At 35.3% G+C, this 19,835-nt stretch overlaps 1 protein-coding gene across 3 annotated transcripts in view; it reads right to left on the reverse strand.

The window, feature by feature from the left end:
• The window catches only part of LOC150098232 (solute carrier family 12 member 2-like), a 571,711-nt gene that overhangs the window by 307,249 nt on the left and 244,627 nt on the right, over positions 1-19,835 (reverse strand). For all 3 annotated transcript variants that reach the window (XM_090406235.1, XM_090406234.1, XM_090406233.1), the window contains exon 12: positions 18,306-18,407. In XM_090406235.1, coding sequence (XP_090262361.1) covers positions 18,306-18,407 — 102 coding nt within the window. The remainder of the gene's footprint in view (positions 1-18,305; positions 18,408-19,835) is intronic.

Below are 19,835 nucleotides of genomic sequence, written 5' to 3' on the forward strand. Positions count from 1 at the left end.
GTGTGTTTTATATGAAAGAGTGCGATCAAGAGTCACACTGAAGTAGATTGGGTTCCAGGAATGTTCTATATTAGAGCTTTCCCAAGAAATCTGTAGCTTCCTTATTATTAAGATGAAAAAGGCCAGCCTGGGTTTTCAAGGAGTTTGGTTTTAATTGATTATTGCTATAATATGTGGTTAGACTATTTAAGGCAAGTGATAGCGAGAGAGAGTAGTAGTATCAATGGATTTGAAATTTTTTGATTGAGTAGCTATGGCAAGGTCATCAGCACAGATAAAATTTCTAGTTCCTGGAAAGATGAGATCACTGATGTAGATGTTGAAAAGTAATGGTGATAACCCATTTTCCTGGGGAGAGGCCATTTTTGGCAGATTCCAGCAGCTTTTCTTAGCCCCTAGGTCCACAAAAAAGTGGATGTTTTCCAAGAGTGATTGGATCAGGACGACAAGGCGATAGTCTCTAGTTATTCCATATATTTTATTTCTGAGTGTGAGATGGTTTATGGTATCATATACAGTTAGGTCTACAAAGAATGTTCCTGTGGCTAGTTTTTGCTCATAACCATTTTCTATATATTGAGTGAGGATGAGAATTTATGATGTACAGGATTTGCCTGGTCTAAAACCAGTGTGCTTAGCAATAAGATGGGGTTTGATTAGTGGTTATAGCCTATTCAAAATTAATTGTTCATAGAGTTTAAAAGGTTGCTGAGTAGTGATATACGTCTGTAATTTTTTGTTTTGGTTGGAGTTTTTCCTGGTTTCAGAAAGGTCACCACTTCAGCATGCCTCCAGATAGCCTTAGGGTTGTGAGGCAAGTGTTGTATAGGTTTAATAACCACTCTTTAGTCCTGGGTCCAAAATGTTTAATTTGTTCATTACAGTATCACCAAGGCCTGCAGATTTTCTAGGTTTTAACATGTTTATGGCAGCTTTGAGTTCAGTGATCATGAAATCTGAGTTAATCATATTTTGTTTCTCACTTGGGATTCTAAGTATCTTATTTTTTTATGGGAATTTTCCATTCAGCAGCAGCTGGTGAGCAATTTGATTAGCTGTTACCTGTGGATGCTCATATGGCTTAGTGAAATCCTTCTTAATTCTGTTGATAAAGTTCCATGCCTTTCTGCTACTATGAGTCATATCAAGGGCTTTCTTTTTTTTTTTTCCTTAAGGAACGCCTTTCCTCTGCCATCTCAGAGCATAATTTTTCTCCTGCATGGATAGTCTCCTCTGAGAAGGGATTGGTGTTGTAAAGTTGTAAATAATTAGCATACTGGGCTTCTATATCACTGGAAAGGCCTGGAATATAGTTTTGTGGCATCCTTGGGGGATGTGTTTGGTGGAGATTTTCCTCAGTATTTTTATGAATTGGGATACTTGAGGATTTGGAGGGACTGACCCTATGGAGCATTCAAGATCGTCCATGAAACCCTTCCAATTAGCTTTTTTGAAATTAAATCATCTGTAAGGGACTGTGTTAGGCATAATTGCTGGGTTGAATTGAAACATTATAGGTCTATTTTAAGTATGTGGAATGGGATTTAAGACATTTTTAACACAAGTGTTAGATATTTTTGAGCTAACAGATATGAGGTCAGGGTTATATCCCAGCTTCCATCTGCCACTGTTGAAAGATACTGGGAGTTTTGGATTATGTATCAGGTTTAGAGAAAAGTTTCAGCCCATTTTTCAACAAGTTCTCCATTCCCAGATGGGAGAGCATTAATGATCTGAATGGCAAGAAATATACAATGAGAGAAAATATGAAAAAGTAGCCGAGTCTGCACAGCTTCTCATTAAGGGGTTAATGAGAAGACATTAACATGCAGAAGGAATGGTGTGCAGTTGACAGAAGTATGGAGTGAATCTGATAGACAAAAGGACATACAGGGTGATCAAAATAAAGTATCCCTTTTTAAGGCCTTGTGGAGCATCACCTAGTGATTCAAATGCTGCAAAACTTTGTAGGAATATTGTGCACAATGCAGAAGTGATATTTGAGGTGAAAAAAAAAGTTCCAAAATTCACCACCAGGAAAACTAATGTACTGAATGTAGATGCTGTAATTTTTCTGTGTGTGTAAGAAGGAGAAAAGTGACACAAGCACAAATAACACTTTTATTCACTTGTACTATGCATTCATAGGTTGTACTGTTCAATATGCTGCCCTTCCTGGTATGCCACAAAATGTATTCTTTGCACAGTGTGTTCAACAGTAAAATGCAGTTAATCAAGACTGATGTTGCACTTATGCTGTCTTTCAGCATTGGCAAGTTATCAGGATGATCCCAATAAACCCTGTCTTTGAGAAAGCCAGAAGTCACAGGGGATCAGATCAGGTGAATGACTTAGTCATGCAGTGGGAAATTGCATGGCTGATCACTCTGGCTTCTGCCAAATGTTCTCGAAGAACCTCCTGTACAATCAACTAATATGTGGAGGAACCACCCCCATCCTGCATGAAAATGACAGAATCCATGCTCAGGTACTGCTGTAGCTGTAACATGTGTTACAGCTACAGCAGCACAAAATTGTTTATCATATTGTGATACCTCTTGGCAGTAACTGACCAAGTCACAAGACCTAACTGGCAAATATTCTCGAAGAATGGTCCAATGATAAACAAAGCTTTAAACCACATCAGATAGTAACTTTGGGTGAATGCAAAGGAATTTGTTGGACTGCATCAGGTTTTACATACCCAGCAATTGTGGGTATTCACAGCTCCATTCAGGTGAAATGAGCCTCATCTTCCCACAAAATCATCCATGGCCAGGTAGCATCCAACTCCACTCAAGTAAGGAATGTTAAAGTGAATGTCGGTTAAACTTTCAAAGTCCTGTGGCTGGAACTACCATATCAGGGTTATCTTGAATAAGCAGAAATGCAGACTCTTCCATAGAATTTACCAGACAATTGTGCAAGGCACATCCACAAGTCCTGATACAGCACATGCACTGTAGGAACTAACGCTGTTATTCATGGTCTGCTCCACAATGGCAGTAGCAATTTCAGTCACTTGTTATGAAATGATTAGTTTGCGACCTCTGACAAGTTTAACTCTCCATGAACTAATTTCTTCATAACGACAAATCATCTGTCACAGAGAACATGGATATAACTGACCTCGCGACATTTGTTTAGGAATGAAATTTGCAGAGTGCAGTAATAGCATTGCAGTTGTTTAGGTAGTAAAGTATTAACAAGCAGAATGAAGGAAAAAATTTTGTGTCTACATTGTTAAACCCTCTTGGCACCTGCTGAGTTGCATGATATGCAAATTCTATGCATTTGGTGTTTACAATGCCACAGTGGTGAATTTTGGAACTAATTTCTTTTTCTCAGATATGCCTAATACACAATGTATTCCTGCAAAGTATTGCAGCATTTGGATAACTGGGTAACTGCTCCATAAGGCCTTAAACAGGGATACTTTAATTTTGATCATCCTGTGTATACCTGATCAGGATTCCAGAAATCCACTTACCGCAAGTTAAGTACATAGAGACAAGTGGCAAGTGAATTTTTGGCCTTGTTCGAAATGCATTCAAAATATTCTTTTCACATAATCTACACGTTTTTTTTTCTTGAAACATCTCATTCACTGTCAAGCTATTTGATCCCAGGTAGTTATCAATGAATACATTAGATAAGTTTTATTTCCAGAGTTACAAATAAAATTTCAGGATCCGAAATGCTTAATTTGTACACTACAGAGTTCTCTTTTAAAGGATCACTGAAACAGTTCCCAGTTTTCTCTAAAAATTCATAATGTAAGCCAATCATGTTTACTTCTTGCCTCCTTTTATTTCTTTTAATGTTCAGAACTTATTTTTCTTTCTATATAAAAGACTTCATTCTTCAGTAGTTATTAAAAATTCAACCTGCCATACCTTATCCCTGCCCCCAACAATTGTTCTCTTGTCATTGTTGTAACATAGCAGATGTTATCTTTTCAAGATTTTTATTCCTACATGAAAGAACTATATCTGCTTTCATGTTTCAAAAAAAAAATCTCACTTTTCTCACAGCATGTTCTCACTCTTCTGATTTTTGCTTGTTATGAAGTAATAAAAATGAGCTGCCATTATGAGTTATAGTTACGACAGTTGAAAACAGTAAATCTCACACACTTGAAATGTACAAGACAATATTATTATTATTACTACCCAAGACCCCATGGAGTCAAAGACTCATCTGGGAGGTCCTTTTATCATACACACAGCTCATCATACCATGATTTAAAGACACTTGTTTTTTTTTTTTTTTTGATGTTGAAAGTTTATTTTTCACTTGGTTAGACTATAATAAATTTAGTTTAATCCTTTATCCAAGTGTGAGCAAACAAAGTTTGTGCCTGAAAGTATCTTCAGGACTGGGGTAAGGTAGTACAACACGGCAACTCGTTGCAAAGGTGGAGCAAGCTAACATCACTCCTATCTCAGTATCTCCCATAATGCAAAACACATCTCCTTGCGGATATGTATAATGTTATGCATTAAGGGAAGGGCCACTACCCATTAAGGGAAGGTTTCGACCTTTATTGAGGTCTCTTCAGTGGGAACCAGGCCCAAGTGGAGATACCAGGCAGAAGCATTAGCAAGGTCATCTCTACCAAGTGAAAAATAAACTTTCAATATCTTTCTCTAAATCCAGAGTAATTTAATAAAAAGGTGGCATATCGTTTGGCAACTCCTATAGGTAGAGATGACCTTGCTAATGCTTCTGCCTGGTATCTCCACTTGGGCCTGGCTCTCACTAAAGAGACCTCAATAAAGGTCGAAACTAGTCTGGGTAGTGGCCCTTCCCTTAATGCATAATATTATACATATCTGCAAGGAGATGTGTTTTGTATTTTGGGAGATACTGAGATAGGAGTGATGTTAGCTTGCTCCACCTTTGCAATGAGTTGCCTGGTGTTGTACCACCTTACCGCAGTTCTGAAGATATTTTCAGGCGCAAACTTTGTTTGCTCACACTTGGATAAAGGATTAAACTAAATTTATTAAAGACACTCAAATTCTCTGCAGACACCACACTCTCAGGTAAGGCATTCCAATCATTCACAACTCTGCATGAAAAAAACCTGCTTCTCACTCCCCTACTCACACCCTCTTTATACAATTTCCAGGGATGACCTCTGGTTCTACTCTGATCTCCCACTATTTTCTGTAGAACCTGTCCAGCATTGATCCTATAACAACCTCTTATTAATGTTACATCCTGAATGAAGCACTTTATTAAAGAAACAATTCATTCAGGATTTAACAAGCCAGAAAAATCAGCTGAGAGAAAAAACTTGTATTCGAGCGGAAGAAATAAAGTACTAACTGTAAATAGAAATAGTATTACCTCCTTTTAGTAGAATTATAATACCATGTAAAGAACTTCGTGTATAAATTAGTGTTATATGAAATGCATCATGTATACAATGAATGGGTAAATTAGATGTAAACATTAGTCCAAAGGTCACGGGCGGGCCTGAGGCATTGGCAATCTCGGAATGCGACGCACATTTGTTTCCCAGAAAACGCTGCTACGATCTCGCAGTGTGCCGAAGTTGCCATGGACGAAGAACGTAGCGGGCAGGAAAAGATCGCAGAAAGTAGTAAGAGGGTGCTTAAAAGGGTGGAAGTGAAGAGAGAATAAAAAGGATCTGCACCCCTTTCTCAAGGCTTTTTTCGCCTGTTTTGCTGTATGATGATTTGACTTCTCTCATGGACTGGTGGTTCCTGATGGTGTTTCTTGGCGATAGTTCAATATCGGAGGGTGCGCCTTTCCCTTCGATGTCTGAATTTCTTCACGGTACTGAAGATTGATATGTCGGCACATGTTGCCTTCGCTGAAAGTTCCGACAGAATACTATCGTGGACGTATATTATGAACCGGCAGCTAGAAACAAGGATGGCCCAAAACAGGTCGAGAACAGATGAGGAAAAAAACGCCAGGTGTAGAGCATAGTTTAATATGATGACCATAGTGACCCACCACGTGGACGCAGGCTTATGGAAGTATCGAAAGGTAATTCAAACAAAGAAGGACAGTTCAGATGGACCTGGAGATCCTACCCCAAGAAATGGTAAAGTACAGATTTTGTTGTATAATTACCCAGTCGGAAAAAGGGAAAGATCATTGTAGTGTATTAATCTATGGACAGTATTTGAGAACTTTAAGTGATTATTTAGCAGTGGCTGATATCCATAAGACAAATTGTTGATTATAGATGATTGTGACTAGCTTAATATGCAAGACTAAAATAGTAGGAAGAAAATTGAGTAGAAGTGTATAATGTGTATATTACGTGTGTTAAGTCTCTAACTCAAAAGAAGGATTTATTGTTCATGTATTAGAGTATTAATCAGTTTGAAAAAGTTTGATTTAGCATGTCTTTGAACTAATTGAAAGTGAGATTGGTCTAAGCGTATATTATGTCTTTAGATTCCAATAAATGTTTTTTCTTTTATACCTGAGTTTTGCCTGTGATATGAACCAAAACTACCACTCATTAATCTGAACCATAGCGGGGGGGGATTGAAAGAAAGGCATAACATGTTATAGAGGTTACGACTGCAAACCAGAATTTACTTAGACACAGTAGAGCATTCAATTTATGAGTTTAAGCACTAAATTTATTCACCTATGTGCACCAAAGGTCTGGAAAAGTCTCCCTGAATAAGAGTCCCCTCTATTCTAAGATATTGGCTGGTGCAGCTTTAAAAAATAAATTTGTCAATATCTAAAGAGGAGACAGCCCCAGAAAGAAATTAGAGGATTCGTTTCTTTTAGCAAGGAATGACCTTTAACAGTCAGGGTAAGCACGTGAGTAAAATTAGGAATCGACAAGAGATAAAGAATTTGCTTTCCTTATAAAATGAGCACGTAGGAAGTGATACAGATATTAGAGTCAGGGAAATTTTATGTCTTGTAGTTATTGTAGAGAGGTAAATTCATAAAGAAAGAAATTAATTTAAGGAAGAGCAAATATATAGCACTAACTTGTAGGTCTATCATATCTCCCCTCTTCCTCCTGTCCACCAGACTCTGCAAATTGCATCTTCTCAATCTTTCCTCATGCTCGACATTCCAGAGGTTAGAAACTACCTTAGTCGCTTCTGAGAACCTTTTCCAACATCTCTTCGTCCTTCTGAAAACCAGGTGACCAAATCTGGGCACAATAGTCCATGTTGCCTAATCAAAGCCTTATACAATGGAATAAAAATCTCCCTACTTCTATAAGTCAGTGTCCTCTGCATCATTCCCAGAAGCCTTTGTGTTATCTTCACAATTTTGGCTATGTGTCCCCTAATTTTCAGATCCTTATCCACTGTCACCCCCAGATCTCTTATTTCCTCCACCTCCAACAATATATCCTCACCATGCATCCCATCTTTGTTTTCCAAATTTTAAAACCTTACATTTTGCAACACTGAACTCACATCTCCATTCCTGTGCCCAATCACTCAATTTATTCAAGTCTTCTTGTAAGGCCACATCTTCTCTACTCTCCATGGTTCGTCCCAACTTTGCATCATCTGCAAACAACTGAATATCTCCATCCAAATCTTCACCTTATCATTAATATACAAGTTAAACAGCAATGGACCAAAAACAGACCCCTGAAGCACACCACTAGTGACTTTCCTTTTCCTGGATATCACTCCCCCATACACAATTTGTTGATACCTATCAGATAGTCGGTCTCCAATCCAATGCACTAATCTATTATCCAACCCCATCTGCTCTAGTTCGACTATCAATTTATCATGAGGTACTCTATCAAAAGTCTTTGTGAAATCTAAGTATATTACTGTGTATCCTTCTCCTCTGTCCAAGGAAGCAGTCACTTTGTTGTAGTAAGTAAATAAATTACTAAAACCTCCCTTTAGCAAATCCATGCTGTCGATCAAAGATAATACCATTGTTGTCAACCCAACTCTGGATCCTAGTTCTCACAAGCTTCTCCAACAACTTAACCACAACACCAACACCTAACACACAGATTGGCCTATAGTTTGATGCTTGAGTTCGATCTCCTCCTTTATGAAGTGGCACAATCTTGCCCTCCTTAGGGAGTTGACCAAGTGCAAGACTCTTATCAAAAAAATATGTCAAGACAGGTGTCAACTCCCTGGCACATTCCTTCAGATATATTATCACGTCCCACAGCCTTATTAACATCTAGTTCACTCATCTCCCCATACACCTCTTACTCACTTACAGTCAGTCTCTACTGCTCTCAATCTCTCCATGAAGTCACATTCACAAGATTGAAAGACCTTTATGAATTGCTCATTAATTATCTCCACCACACATTCTGCAACAGATACCATTTTCTCCTATCAATGTCATCCTTCCATAATCATTCTTTCTTTTGCTTGCTACATATCGAAAGAACTCCTTAGGATTCTTTTTGGCTTCATTAGCTAACTGATGTTCATACCTCTCAGCTTGCCCTTGTATATACAAATATACAAGGACAAGCAGAGTTACATTTCACACAGTAAGCTAAAGAAACAATGATTTGATCACCGGTTATTATACTGGCATGACCTCTAGTGGGAAAAAAATAAAAAATAAAAAAAACACATAAAATTACAAATTAATTATTTAGAAACTACATCAAAGCTAAATTCTATTTAAGGTAACATGAGAGAAACATTCTTTCTTATAGACAGTTTTTTTACAATAATGTCTTATTTTTAACATTACAATTGTTATATTAGATTTAGGATTCTGGATTATCTACAGTCCTGTTTATAGTTAACTCTTGGGGAGAAAGGTTCTGTGGGTAGAATATATGTCTTCCATATGCTTTGGATTTTTAGGCCATCATTATTGTTCAGATTGGGATGGTTGATAAGAATCTCACAGGCTTCCTTAAATTTGTGTTCATACCATGTTTTGGTGTGATGTGACCTTCATGAACTGCTCATTAGGTATCTCCACCAGACTTTCCACAACAGCTAACTTTATGCCATTTTTTCCAATCAATGTCATTTTTCCATAATCATTCTTTCATTTGCTGGCTACATATCAAAAGAACTCCTCAGGATTCTTTTTGGCTTCATTAGCTAACTGCTGTTCACACCTCACTTTAGCTATCCTCATCAACCAAGTCACCTGCCTTGTCTGGTCTTTGTAATCCTTATGAAATTGGTTATTTCCACTTCTCTTATGCTGTTCCATAATGCCTTTTTCTCTGTATTGCATGCTTAATCTCTTGATTCATCCATTTCACACCTACCTAATTAACCTTCTCACTCTTGGAATACATTTAGACATTGCATCTACTAGACAGTTTTTGAAAATCCCCCAAGCTGCACTGATCTCTTTTCCAGCTAACTCCTCATTCCATGCTACACCCGCAAGCTGTCTCCTGAGCGCTTTATAATCACTACCCTTGTAGTTCCACACATACCCTTTTCTCACAGAGGTCCTCACACTGCTAGCAACCACCCAGGTAATCACCTCGTGTGCCCTCTGTTACATACTGTCTGAGGTAGTTATGCAAGTTTTTCATATCATATGTGCATTTAAATTAAATTTCAGTTATCATTTCTAATAAATATTAATCAAATCAATGTGTTCATTTAGTATGTATAATAGGCAATCTATTCTTTAAAAAAATTGTACATTTCTTACAATGTAATTTTAGCAACAAAAGAAGTAATAATTATAAACAAAAATTAAATTTGGAACAGTAATTATCATACATATATCTTATTCTTTGAACATCTTTACCCCTTAAGTAGGTAAGCAATCATAATATAGCATTGTCCTAAGCTTATCGTCACAGCTCAAATCATGAATAAGCTTAATGTAAATGTGCGCAAATTCTACATAATGCAGATTCTTTTTAATAATGTTATTTAAATAGACCCTGCATAGGAAACAGAAATAACGCATAGTGAAAGAAGAAGAATTTAAATACAGTGATACCCTGAAGTTACGCAGTAGGTGGGACCAACAAAAAGCGCGCAAGTCGAATTCTCATAACTCGGGGTATAATTTTGAATGTAATTTATATATACGAACATACAAAATATTAGTTAATTGGGACCAAAGGTTTACAAAAACACCTATATTTTTTAAGAAATATAAACATAATGTCAGTGGTTGATGGTTCAATGTCAATGGTTTCATAAAATCTAATAGATTCGTCTGATGGCATAATGTCTTTTTCTTGTCACGCAAAATTTCTTCATAGCAAGCCAATGATTTTTTTATTCCTTGCCTTGTGGCTAAAATTTGTTCCTCATTAGAATCTATGTCCTCCAAAATCTGCAAACCTTTCTTAATTAATTTTCACTGTTGACTTCTAAATCTAATTGCACACCAAGGTTGACAACTTCTATTGCCTCAGCAACTTGATCAGTTTCTGGCAACATTTCCATTTCGCATTTAAAAAGGATGGACAAAGTTTTTTCCAGACACCATTCAAGGTTTTTTGGGAAATTTCACCAATAATCCTTACAGCATCTAAAACATTAAACTGTTTCCAAAACTCTTTAACAGACAGGTGCTCATTTTGCCTCATAGCTTCATTCAGACTTGCAAATGAATGCCATGTGTAGTACCCTTTGAATGTTTTGATAACTCCTTGGCCCATCGGTTGAAGTAAGTTGGTTGTATTTGGAGGCAAGAAAACAACTTTACACATGGATTAAAATCAATTCAAGTTGCAGGAGGGTGACCAGGTGCATTATCAATAATGAGCATAACTTTAAATGGAATTTTTTAAACTGGCAATAACGTTCAACTTCAGGTATGAAGTGGTGACCAAACCAGTCTTCAAAAATAGAAGCTGTCACTCAAGTTTTAGAATTTGACTTTCAAATCAGTGGCAAGCTAGTTTTAGATTTTTTTTTCAGAGCTCTTGGATTTTCAGAGCGATAAATTAAGAGAGGTTTTAACTTGCAATCACCAGCTGCATTTCCACCAAGCATTACTGTCAACCAATCTTTGGAAGCCGTAAAGCCAGGAAACATTTTTTCTTCACGTGCGATGAAAGTTCTCTTAGGCATCTTTTTCCAGAACAAGCCGGTCTCGTCTACCTTAAATATGGTTTGACTGCTATAGCTACCCTCCTCGATGATAGCCTTAAGTGTCTCAGGAAAAGCAGACGAAGCCTCTTTATCAGCGCTTGCCGCCTCTCCACTCTCTGCGATGCTGTGCCAGTTACAGCGATTTTTAAATCGGTTGAACCAACCATTACTGGCCACAAAATTTTCTTCTTTGGCGACTTCTCCAGCTTCTACATTTAGCTTCTCAAAAATCAGCTTGGCTTGGCTACATATTGTCGTTTGATCAACTGGACAATTTTTTACTCTCACTTGATTATCACACCATAATTTAAGCATCGTTTCCATCTCACCAATAATCCCATGACGTTTACGACTTATGCTTGAATTCAACGATTGGGCATTTTTCACAGCAGCGAGAATTCTTTCTTTATCTTTCATGATTGTTCTTACTGTGGATTCCTGTAGATCAAACTTCTTTGATAGCTCACAAATTTTCATTCCACCTTCAAAATCCTTAATAATTGAGTTTTGTTTCCAAAGTCAATTGTTTTCTTTTCTTGCTAGCCGTAGAAGAATCAGACTTGCTTCTTTTGAATGATATTATTTTTTATGTGATAAAATTTTTATCAAGAACATAACATTAAACAGTCGCAAGGTTTCTAGACTAAAAGTTGTGTATGAATGGAGACCGCGCAAAACACGTCAGTGCTTGTTCACAGCATGTGCGAAAATGCCGAATACAGCCAGTGCCAGAAATATACGACTAGTGGGATGGGAATATGTACATATAAGAAACCGCGGAACTCCGGATTCGCGTAAGTCGGTGTATGACTGTATATATATATGACTACTACTATTAATTCGGGGTTGGGATATGTTCATTTTTAATATAAACTGACTAAAAATCCGAGAATTAAAACAAATTGAGATTTATTTGAAAACGCAACATGTTTCGTCGAGATTGACTTCATCAGGCATTAAGAATATAGAAAGATATTAAAAGACAAAAAAAAAAACATTGAGACACTCTAAAGCTATACAATTATAAAGTTATGATATTAGACTGTAAATTACAGTTATTATGAACTTGTGCTAGAGGCCGTGTTAAAGTTCTACTGTTATACACTTGTGCGTGTGTGTGGAACCACGTAATCTCCAGTATCTGATAGTAGAGCTGAAAGAGTCAGGCAAATTATAGCTGAGATTATTGTTCATATGAAGAGGGTCCAAGGTGATTTCTTTTGACTCTACAATGCGGCGTTCTACCTCATCATGGCAAATGTGTAGGTTTGAAGTTGTTGTCCAATTTACTTCATGTTGGCGGCTTTCGTTGTTCGTGTTTATTGAAAACAGGACATGGCCTGATAGGGCAGTTGCTCTGCTCTGGTTCTCTTATAAGCAATGTCTCTCTGGTGTTCCTTGAGACGTAGGCGGGTCATAACAAAACACACACACGTGTGTGTGTGTTTTGATTATATAAAGAAACCTGGGGAGAATTCATGACTAAATAAACACACATAAAACCACAGTAATAGATTTTTTAATATCTAAATATTTCTACCTAATTGTCTTAGGACATCGTCAGTACAGTTGAGAACAATACTAGGAATAATACAGATAGGGCGCATGAATACAATAGAATCCAAGTGCGTGTAGCATTTTGTAAATCCAGGAAAGAGACCCTGTGGAGATTATTTTTCTAACGTAAATTTGATGTGGAGGTGAAGAATCTGTTTCTAGATAAAATAAACCTTCACCCCCGCATCAAATTTACGTTACAAAAAGAATCTTTACAGGGTCTCGCTTTCCTGGACTTACACATCCAAAGAAAAGAAGACTGTTCCATTTCCACTTCTGTCTATTGAAAGCTGACCTTTTCAGGTCGCTACATCCACAACTCTTCTGCTCATCATCCTTATCAAAAATTTGGCATCATCAAATCACTGGTAACCAGAGCACACAGATTTTGCTCCTCTGAGGAATCTCTAAAACAAGAATTGGAAATAATCAAAAACACAGTCATTCTAAATGGATACAATCCTAAAACTACTCGAAAAATCATCAGCCACTTCTCCACACATCAACCTAAACAAGAACAAGCCCATAAGGATTCCCATACCTTATGTCAAAGTCATCTCAGAGCGACTTTCAAAAATTATGAAAAAATGCAATCTTGCTGCGACCTACAAACCCATCAACCAGATCTCCAACTTGTTACCTTCACCTAAAGACAAACTCCCAAATCTGTTACTACCTGGCATGTATGAGATACCATGCTCCTGTAAACTGTCATACTTTGGGCAGACAGGCAGATCTGTTCTTAAACATCAAGATCACATCTGTCTCATCAAGCCGCAGAAATCCAGCCTCTCCCAACATGGAATTGAAAACCCAAACCATAGGATCCACTGGGAAAAGACCAAACTTCTACACAGATCTTCATACAAACATGAACGTTTATATAAAGAAAGTGCTGAAGCCAATCTAAACTGCAATGATGTTCTTGCCATTCCTAAAGTATAGGAAATTGTCATACAAAATTGTGTAAAACAATTCAATTTTAATTTAATCTAAATAATCTTATGTATTTATTTTATTTTTATGCTAGAAAGTGCTGCTGCACGCACTTGGATTCCATTGTATTCATTTGCCCTAATTGTATTCATTGTATTCATCTGTATGTTATTCCTAGTATTGTTCTCAACTGTACTGACGATACTTATGTCGAAATATTTACGTATTAAAAAAACCTATTACTGTGGTTTTATGTGTGTTTATTTAGTCGTTATATATATATATATATATATATATATATATATATATATCTTGCAAAGACAAGTGAGACCAAATCATGTGACTGAGTGTATTGTGTAAAGTGAGCCTGGCTACTTTCTTGTTTTTGTGAATGTCATTATTTGTCTTCTCTGTTAAATTATTGTTTGTGGATAATATAAATTCACTCTTCATTATGAACAATAAATGACAGAAAGCACAAACTGATTTGTGATGACCTGCACTGTGTAATGTATAGTGAGAATTAAAGAATATATTAATTAATGATGCCAAGAAACCATACTCTTGGTTTAATCCTTTATCCAAGTGTAAACAAACGTTTACAAATGAAGTATCTTCACGACTGAGCTACTTGTGTACAGAGGCTAATGAGTTCACATCACTTGCTTAGTATCCCATAATGCAAAGCACACTCCCTTTCAGATGTGTATGATGCTATGCATTATGGGAAGGTGCTACTACCCAGATGGGTTTTAACCTTTGAGGTCTCAGTGGGAACCAGACCAGAAGCAATACCAAGGTTGAAATAATGCAGAAGTCATATTTCCTATATACAATTCCCATATCCCATAATTCATAGCATGATGCACATTCAAAAGGTAGTGTGATTTGCATTATGAGATACTAAGGCAACTGATGTGAAGTCATTAGCCTTTGTATACAAATACGAGTCATGAGGATAGCAGCTAATGAATTCACATACAAACATTGTTTGCTTAGATTTGGATAAAGGAACCAAGGATATAATTTCTTGGCATCTTTAATTTAAAGTATAACACAGGGAAATAACTTTCAAAATAATGAATGTATTACTTTGTTCAGTCAACATAACTTTTTTTTTCTTTTTTTAAGATTACCTATGGCAATATTTATATAAAGTAGACAGATTCCTTGGATGAGTAGTTTTCCCCCCCCCCTGGCTAGTAGATTTCAGTTATATTTCTGGAGCCCACTGTCTGATGGTTTGCATTTGAATGATTTTAGAGTTACATGTTTGAAGGATGTTCAGTGATAGGTTGGAAGTGAACTAGAAGTACTTTGAATGGGGGGGATACAGTCATGTAAGTACAACTACTGCTGGAACAAATTATGGGTTCAGAAATGATTATGCACTGCCGAATGCAGATTCAGATCTGAAAGGGTTGATAAATGACATTTCTTCTTTCTCGTCTGTCAGATGATGGGTTGAGTCCCCTATGTCAAAATCTTTACCATCTGGTTTTATCTCTGACCATTTCTGTCATCTTTCTGAAGCTCAATAATTGTGACCCTTCCTTCAAAGACTGTAGCCAAGTTCTTTTTGATCTACCTCTTGATAATCTTCCTCCAATGATTCCATTCAAGACAATATTTGATAATCTTTGAAAGAACATTCTCTTGAAGTGTCCAAACCACCATAATTGCTGTTTAAAAATTATAGCTATATCTTCTCTATAGTTTAATTCATGTTTGACTTGCTCATTTGTTTTGTGTTCTGACCAGCGAGTCATTTATTTTTTTTAAGCACTTCATTTAGAATGCTCTGATTTTCTGTATTTTTTCTGATCGAGTATCTGAGCTCCATATGTTGCTGTAGGTATAATAATGATTTTACAGAGTTTTAGTTTGAGGCTTTTTGAAATGCAATTATTTTTTCATATTTTGTTTAATTTATTCATAATAGACCATTCTTTCTTAAGTCTCTAATTTACTGTTTCTGTGTTGTTAAGGTTGTGAGTGATGAGACAGCCAAGACATGTAAATTGCTTTACTTCTCCAAGTATGTGATTTTCTAAATTTATTGAAATTTTTTCATCTCTTTTCTTTTCTCATCTCTTCCTATTTTCATTGTTTTACTTTTGCTTAGATTGATTTTCATTCCAAAAGTTTTGTATTCTTCATTTAAAATTTGTTTTCTGCCAGTTGTTCTTTAGATTCTGGAAGAATGATTAATATTGTCTGCATATTTAATATGGTTGATATTCTTGCCATTTATTCGTAGGCCTGGTTCTTTAGTATGGATTTGCATATTTCTTTGAGATAGTAAATAAATTTGTTGAAAGTGGGTAACCCTGCATGACTAATTTTTCCTACTTTGAATTTGTTTTAATTTTTATTAAATTTGACAGTTGCTTTGGTATCTTTATAATGATTCATAATAAAGGTTTGTAGTCCTGAATCTAAGGTGATAGATTTTAAGATGTCTAAGATTTTAAGATCATTTGTTCCTATCAGTGGAATCAAATGCTTGTTTGAAGTCGATAAAACTGTCGTACATATAGACAAAGTTGCATGCCCAGTACTTTTCAGGCAGGCTATTAACTGTAAAAATATGGTCTATAGTAGATCCACGTCTGAATCCTGCTTGATCTTCTTACTCATTAAAGTCTGGTTTCTATTTGGAATAATGCATGTGAAGATTTTATTGCTATGACTTAGCAATGTTATCGGTCTATAATTTTCACACCTTCGTTTATCTCCCTTTTTGAGAATTGGTATTAGGATGCCTGTCTTCCAGTCATCTGGAATTTCACCAATATATAGTATTTGGTTAAAAAGTTCAAGCAGGAAACTGATGGCTGTTATACCACCATATTTCCACAGTTAGGAAGTTCATCATAAGGTGACTTAAATAAGTTCATTTGAGTTATTGCATTGAAATTTATTATTTTATTATGAATGGTGCTTTTTCTCTTTCAGTCTCTTCATTTTGTTTTTCCAGTCTTCTTCCCTCTAGAGAAGTATCTGGTAATATTCTTTCCCAATTTTTAATCTCTTTAATTGTTCCAGCTTCAATATGGCTGTTGTCTTTCATTTTTAGTGGTTTGTTTTAAGATATTTTGTTAATTCTTTTAAAATTTTATATAATCTTGCTATCATTCTTTTTATTGGCATCTTCATATCTTTGCTTTTTCTTCCAGCCAGTTTTTGGCAGATTTGCACATTCTATTGTTTTATTAGTCTTTTATAATGTTGCTTATTTTTCTCTGTATTTTCTCTGTTCAGAGTATTTTTTGCAGTTTTTTTTCTTTCTAAAGTTCCCAAAATTTCTGTGGTTATCTGCTTGTTATTTGGATAAAGAATTAAATTAAGAATATGATTTCTTGTCTTCTATAACCAAGTGAAATAACTTTCAAAATAAAGAATGTATTACTTTGTTCGGTCCACATAACTTTTTTTTCTTGTTTTAAGATCACCTACAGCAATATTTATATAAAATAGATACATTACAAAATGTGACATTACAAAAGGGTAACTGTGGGACCAGTAGCAAATATAAATGCACATACACGAATGCCAGAGGTATTAGAAATAAAGAGGATTCATCATGTAAAATTTAGGAAGACAAAAACCGAAGTGCTAGAGCAATTTACTTACAGTTAAGAAAATAACAATCAATGTTAAAAGCTCTATATCAAGGTCATCAGGAAAAACATAAGACAAGCTACATGAAATTACACACAAGTATGCTAAAAAATAACTGCTTTGTTACCCGTTTACAATAGTCTGACTTCTAGTGAGAAAAAAAACAAATTCACATTAGAGAGAAAGCAAGAAATAATAAAGTCTCATTGACTATGTTAATGATATTTTCCCACTGGTTCTGGACACTAGAGTACACAGAGGATTTGAAATAGCAAGTGAGTACTCATCTATAAAAAGGGAAATAAAACTGAACGTGAGAATTACAAAAGTATTTCTCTACTGAGTGTTCCTAGTAAGATTTCGGCAAGTATACTTGAGAAATGGCTAAGTAAAGTTGTGGAAGAGAAGCTTGGTGAAGAACAAGCTGGATTCAGGCCAAATAGAGGTTGTCAGAATTAGATTTTCACTTTAAGATGAACAGTGGAAAATCTTGGGAATTTAACAATGAGCTGTATTAGATCTAGAAAAGACATATAACAAGGTACCAAGAGAAAAGCTCTTCAAAATACTATAGCTATATGGTGTAAATGGGACATTATATCAAGAATTACATTATGCCTTATGGGATTTGAACCCACAGTTTTCCAGTAAACAAATTGATTGCGGCTTTTAACCCAAACTATTCACAATATCATTCAATAAGATAATTCTTCCCTAGTTATTCTTTTTCTGGTTACTACTTTAAAAATAAAATTAGCAGAAAAGAATCTAGCATGCAAGAAAGTGTAAGCATAGTCAATCTTGGACAGTCAAATTCAATGGACGACTAAAGATTACTAAAAGAAATATGTTTGAAACAAAATTGGCAGGAAGATTATGATAGCTGGATTAGGAGTAATTTAGAAGATTGATATATGGGAGCTGGCTTAATTGGAGACCAATTTAAAGTAATTTATCTTGGAATGTCATAATATATTCAGTCTATCCTATGAGGATGTACACCAGAAAATGATAAGCCAATTAATGAGTACAATGTAAATAATATAACTAATCTGAAGCTATAGTAGCAGCTACCAACAAAACTAATTAATTTATAATTCTATATAAATATGAAATGCAATGGAAAAGGAAAAATTTTACCTGGTGATCTGGCAAATGATGCATGAAAACAGGAGAAATTAATAAGACAATAAGCAGCTAGGAAAAAATTTGATATTATAGGAGCAATTGCATTAAGTTCACCTGAAAAAAAAAAAATTTCTATTATAGCACACGTTGGGAAATCTTAATTATATATTCTTATATCTTAACTTCATTACAAACAATACTGTAGAAGAACAGATATTTCAATATTTCTAATACAGAATTGGAAGAAATAAATAGTTTCTTAAACATATTTCTCTAGTATTTATTGTGTACTTTGGGACCAGAATGGGTGAAATGTTTTCTTTCATTTAAAAGTGAATAGCTAATACACCTTCACCATTAAATGAAAATAGTAAGAGAAAAATGATTTCAATGAAGTTTCTCTCTCTTTCTCTCTTCCCCCAAACAAAAGAGCATATTTAATTAGATACTATGTCTCACTGAACTAAATAGAAAATTATGAATATTAGGATGTAAAAGTATACCCAAAACATAATTCTCTTAGTATCAACTCTTATGTTACAACATTATTGAAATCCACATCATTCTAATTTATTATGGGTAAAGAAAAAACTTGAGCAACATAATGAAGCTGGTATATCCCCACCTTTTGAAATGTCATATGGAAGTATGATATCATATATCCCACTTACAACAATGATAATTCATTTGAAAGCAGCCAGTCACATCAATACAATGTTGTAACATCAATCGTAACATCGTATACTTATATAACGTATAGTATACGTATGTATACTTATAATATATATTATCCTATTGAATGCGACATGGGATGAGAGTAGAGGTCTGTGCTTATGTGAATGATAATAACAAGTCATTCACTTCACTGAATACAGACCTTCACTGTCATTTTTTGTCACATTCAACACTGCTATAAATGAATATATGATGTCATACTTCCATACATTTGAAGTAGGAGTAAGAAATTAACCCTGGATACTTGAGTTACCATAAAAAATGGCAAACCTATTTCTTAGCTTCCCAGAATTATGGGTTCAAGTCATGTCCTAAAGAACTGTTATCTCCCACATAAAAAAAAAAAAAAAAAAAAAAAAAAAACAGGTTGCAATAAAAATAACTTTGTGATACAGTGTAATGCAAAAAATGACCTTATGTTCTGTAATAATGACTTATAATAAATTTTATTACAATAAAAGAAATGTAATAAATATCATAGGAAATTTAAAAAAGTCCCATGAATTCACATTGCAACAATTATATTTTAAAGCACTACAGTTAAGCTTTCCAGTGTAATAAAACACCCCTTTGATCCCACTGTAGTATACTCATAAGGACAAATTTGCTCAAGTAATAGACCTATATTGACATGATCACCTAGAACAAACAACTTTGCACACCAAGCTTTAATTTGAGCTTTAAAAAATACACAGCACAATTCATGAGCAACAAACCACCCACAAGAAGTGAGTGTACCTACACTTTGAATTTCATATGAAGGGGAGAGGACTTTTACTTGACAACTTTAGTATTTTCAAGTAAAAG

This window comes from Typopeltis vanoorti, chromosome 16 (assembly GCF_054136105.1).
Source record: "Typopeltis vanoorti isolate ZY-2024b chromosome 16, IOZ_Tvanoo_1.0, whole genome shotgun sequence".
NCBI lineage: Eukaryota > Metazoa > Arthropoda > Arachnida > Uropygi > Thelyphonidae > Typopeltis > Typopeltis vanoorti.